The sequence below is a fragment of the Quercus suber genome, unplaced genomic scaffold (genome assembly GCF_002906115.3).
Source record: "Quercus suber isolate HL8 unplaced genomic scaffold, Cork oak 2.0 scaffold_223, whole genome shotgun sequence".
NCBI lineage: Eukaryota > Viridiplantae > Streptophyta > Magnoliopsida > Fagales > Fagaceae > Quercus > Quercus suber.
In genome coordinates, this window is record NW_027069681.1 from 1,000,872 (window position 1) to 1,005,619 (window position 4,748).

The 4,748-nt window shown below is 33.3% G+C and overlaps 1 protein-coding gene across 1 annotated transcript; it reads right to left on the reverse strand.

Moving 5' to 3' along the window:
* Positions 1-1,332: 1,332 nt before the first annotated feature.
* Positions 1,333-2,557, reverse strand: LOC136070276 (ethylene-responsive transcription factor ERF086-like). Its single transcript, XM_065780005.1, has one exon. It carries the CDS (start codon positions 2,406-2,408, stop codon positions 1,524-1,526), a length of 885 nt encoding a protein of 294 aa, XP_065636077.1. The 5' UTR covers positions 2,409-2,557; the 3' UTR covers positions 1,333-1,523.
* Between the last annotated feature and the right edge of the window lie 2,191 nt (positions 2,558-4,748).

Below are 4,748 nucleotides of genomic sequence, written 5' to 3' on the forward strand. Positions count from 1 at the left end.
GTGGGCTTTGTTACTTTTGTAGGTTATGGTCATGGGTTATTAGGTCACAGTCGTTTAAGTTTTTGAGAAAGTTTTGGGTGCTTGTCACTTGTGTGGATTTCCTGTCATGGGTTTGCTGATTGTGTTGATTGCGGGGATTTGCATCTATTTTAAGAGAATACAAATTGAGCAAAAAAAATTGAAATAGAAAATATCGTGCCAAACAGATTCATCAGTTTTTTGGGGTGAGAAAACAATTAAAAAAAAAAACCAATTAGAGAACAAATTCTCAAAACACTATAAGAAAACCAATTTTGAAAACCCAAAACCCAAGTTGTCACATAAATTTTTTTTAATCTTGGGAAACGGTTTTTTAAATCAACTACCAAACTCGTCATCCTGTCGAAAGGGATAGGCTATAATTCTCTAAAAAACAACCAAAAGAACTCTATAATTGTGTGCTTGAAAGCATCCCCTTTAAAAATTTTCTCCATGTAATTAAAAATTAAAAAATTCTGCCGTATATTTACAAATGTACAATCTTCATCAGAATTACGTAGTCATTGATTATCATCTTGGGGAAAATACCAAATTTTTGGTTAGATCCCAAATTCCCAATAAAATAATTAACCATGATTATGATTGATGGTTCCACGAAGCTTGTGGAAGCTCCACATTAATCCAAACATCAAGCTAAACTTATTGTAAGGAGACACACACACACTAATTTTGTAGTTTGTGTTGCTCTTATCTTCCTTTCATGTATCTATAAAATTTATTTTCCTTTTAATTGGATCTTCCCCTTCTTGTCAAAATGTTAAGTGTTAACTATCACCATGACCATGAGTTTGAGATTAATTAAGGAGCCTAATGTACAAGTTTACAACACTAAGGAATTGTAAATAAGTTTTGCTTATATACCAAATCCTATATAAATATATATATATATATATTTGCCTATGTTAAATGGCATTTTGTTTTTTAAAATTTCCTCTCTTAGTGGTATAAGTTACATGATCATCAGCACGTGTTTCCTTTTAAACATGCTTATGTTGCATAATCTTAGATATGAATGCCTTTTAACATTTCTGAAGAATACATGCATTTAGCATCAGGCAATACCTGCAACTTTAAACATCCCAAACCGTAACAGTTAAGGACTTACAGTGCATGAAAGATACTACTATATATATCTTCTTCTTATTATAATTAATGTTCGTTTCTGTAACTTTCCGATTGATAATTTTAGCATATCTTGTAAGTTGTAACTGCAACCCAACTTGGTCATGTCATTGAACAATAATTAAACTTCTCAAGATTTAGTTTATGTAATATGTTTATTCCATATATATATATATATATATATATTATATAGCTCTCTCTCTCTCTCTCTCTATGCATTGAAGAACTAGTTATATTCAGTTCTTCACTATAACTCAAAAGCAGCTAGCTAGCAACAACTTCTTAGAACTTCTACACCACCTCTTGTGAAGAACTACTACTATTATACAACATAAGACATTAGCAACAACTTCGAAACGTCTTCAAATTTCACCATTGTGTAGGGACCCAGTACAAAAGGTTGGAGGCACCATGACAGAAGAAGAAACTTTGAACCTCTTACTCCTTGAACCCTCCTCCTCCTCCCCGCTGCTGCCACCAACACCCATGAATTCTGGGCTATCTATCCACCCTGATATCATTTGGTCCACAAAGCCTTGCTCATTAAAACTAACTTCTCCAATATCTGATCCATCTGAATCCAACCCAAGTTGCCTGAACCCGACCCATTCAGTACTGCAATCCGAAACACTAGAGCATTCCCAAGAAGAAGGCTCAGTACTCGTAGTAGTGCTAGTCTCCACATGGGGCACAATAACGCTTGGCTGCACCACTTTCTCTATGTTGTTGATGTTCATCTGGCTTTGGTATTGGTAACTTCTGAAGTGAAAAATCCTTGCAAAAGTAAAGTGGTCACTCACTCTACTCTTTGAGGACCTATTGTCACTTGTCCTTGCCATGATGTTTTGGATGTTTTTGCTCAATTTAGCTTTCAAGGAAGAGAAGCTAAGTCCAATATGCCTCCCTTCAGATTGTGTTGGTAACCCTCCATTACTAGGTGAAGAACCTGTTAGGCTCGAATTAATGGGGTTCACTGATGCAAAGTTGGTTCGAGCATTTTCCCCACGTAGGGCTCGAGCAGCTTCATCATAGGCTCTAGCCGCTTCTTCTGGGGTATCATATGTTCCTAGCCATAGTCTAACGCGTTGAGATGAGTCTTTAATCTGTGCCACCCATCTCCCTGAGGGCCTTTGTCTCACTCCCACAAATCGACGAACTGCCTGTTTGCTTGATTGCACCATTTTATTGGCCTTGGTGGTGGTGGTGGTGGTGGCAATAGTAGTTTTTGTGGTTTCAGCACCCGCCATTGACACAAATATAGTAGGGAGAGATTATAATTAAGCTTTAATTGACTAGGCTTGTTTGGGTTCGGTGAGGACTAGTGGGAGAATTTGTTATTGGCTTTGGCTTATTGCATGTGAAAAGCACATTGCGTATAAATGATACTATCTCTGGCACTATATATATATATATATACACGAAGCCTTCAAGAATTATAAGTGATAAAGATGATGATGATGAATGTAAGCTCATACCTATCTCTATTATGAGTTTTGTTTTCTTGTAGTTTTTTAATCTCCAACCGTGTGAAGAATGTACTTTCAAATTGTCTCAGCAATATTGGCTCAATAGGCATAAGCTCAGCTCGATCGGCTTGCTAAAACTTTATTAAAACTTAGCCAGATCCGATCCATTACAAAATTCTAATTATTAGGCACATAATAATTGGATGTTCAAGTGCTAAAATAATAATCGAATAAATAATTTTACTATTTTTTAATTGCTTGAGTTTTTGTAACATACAATACATACACGTAAGCCAGCTTAGGTTTTTGGGTATAAGTGTTGATTTATCACTAAAATATTAAAAGGTATCTCTTCTCCTATATAATCTTTACAAACTGCTGTAATAATAAATGTGATTTGTAAATTTTAAAAACTTAACAAATGAATACATGCAGGGGTGCTCACGGTGCGATTTTTGGTTATTTTTAGCACTGCACTTTGTGATGCGGGTTAACTAAAACCATAACTGCACTGCATCTTATTTTTGCGGTTACATGTGTGGTGTGATGCAATTTAGAGTTTAGCCAAAACTATAACCACAATGCACCTCATTTTGCGGTCACATATGCAGTGCTATGTATAAGATGTTGTTTGAAATTGGTATATTTTTCAAATTTTGGGTTTTTCCTACCCAGCTCAAAACTAATTTTTTCTTTCTTTTTTTTGGGCCAAGTTTTAAATAATTGAGCTCTTTTTTCTTTATTTTGGGTTGGCTTTTCTAGTCAACACTTGTTAGGATTATCAAACTTTTTTTTTTTTGAAAATTAGGATTATTAAACAATTAATAATATATTTAATATTAAAAATAAATAAATATATTAAAATATAGAGAGGGTGCGGTGCGGTGCGGTACACTATTACTTGTGGTGCAGTGCGGTTATGCCATTTTGCGGGCAGTTTTGATGTGATTTTTACGGTTTGTGTGGTTTATGCATTTTGATGAACACCCCTAAATACATGAATTAATTTTTTTTTTATTTTAATAATTGGTGTCATATTTAAAGTTTTTCTCCAAATCAGTTTGGAGGAATTTTTTCCAACCACATTAAACCATCCATGTGTATTATTTAAATAAGTCATTTAACCCATTAAATAGATGATCATGTAACTAAAAGTATATTTAGATAATTTTATAAACAAAGTTTAGTTACAAACTTAGTTGTAGCCTATTGCCTAAGGCTACAACTTCCTTTAAAAAAAATTAGCATTACTACATATTTTGAAAATCTAACAGTTGAATTGTATGTTCATTACACTCTTAACACATATGTCAAATTTTGTACCAATAAAATGTTATTTACTATATGATCTATAAACTTATTTTTATGCTTAATTTTATGTTACAAAAATTTACAATTTAAATAATTGATTGATGACATAGTTATGAATCTCTGATTTCTAGAAATTTTGCAAGCATAGAGGATATAAAAAGAAAATGTAACCCAATGGTGGATTTATCAAAATTCACATACAATAAAAAGATATTGAGTGAAGTTGTAACCTTAAGTTGCAACCAAATTTGTAACCAAATTTTTTCCTATTTTTAGTGATTGCCACATAATGAATTGGGAGAATTTTATTCCAAGCTAGTTTGGAGGTAAACTTTTTCCTTGGTGCCACTTATATCTGTGAAAGTAATGTAATTAAATTGTAATATTCTTAACTACACTCTTATAATAAAACCCGCACTATATATTGCTAAACATGCATTTGTTTTGGATCGCGGATAACATCATCAAATGACTAATTTGAAATTTCCTTTAATAGTTTTCGTTGTGAGAGATCGCACCCCCGGCCCGTTTTTAGAAAGTTGGGCCAAACTCACATGAATGGGTGGAGTCGTGTTATTGCCTCTCAAAATGGAGGTTCGACTGATTATATTTTCCCCTTTAGATTAAGGGTTTTATAATGGAGTCGCCATTTATTTAATTGTTAGAATAAATAAGAAAACCATAATTGAAAAATTCATCATTTTATTAATTTGAAATTGAATTTACATTGAACATAGGAAATTACATGGCTTTGGTCCTAGATACAATCTAAGATAAAGTACATGGCTTTGTTTCCTAGTTACAATCTAG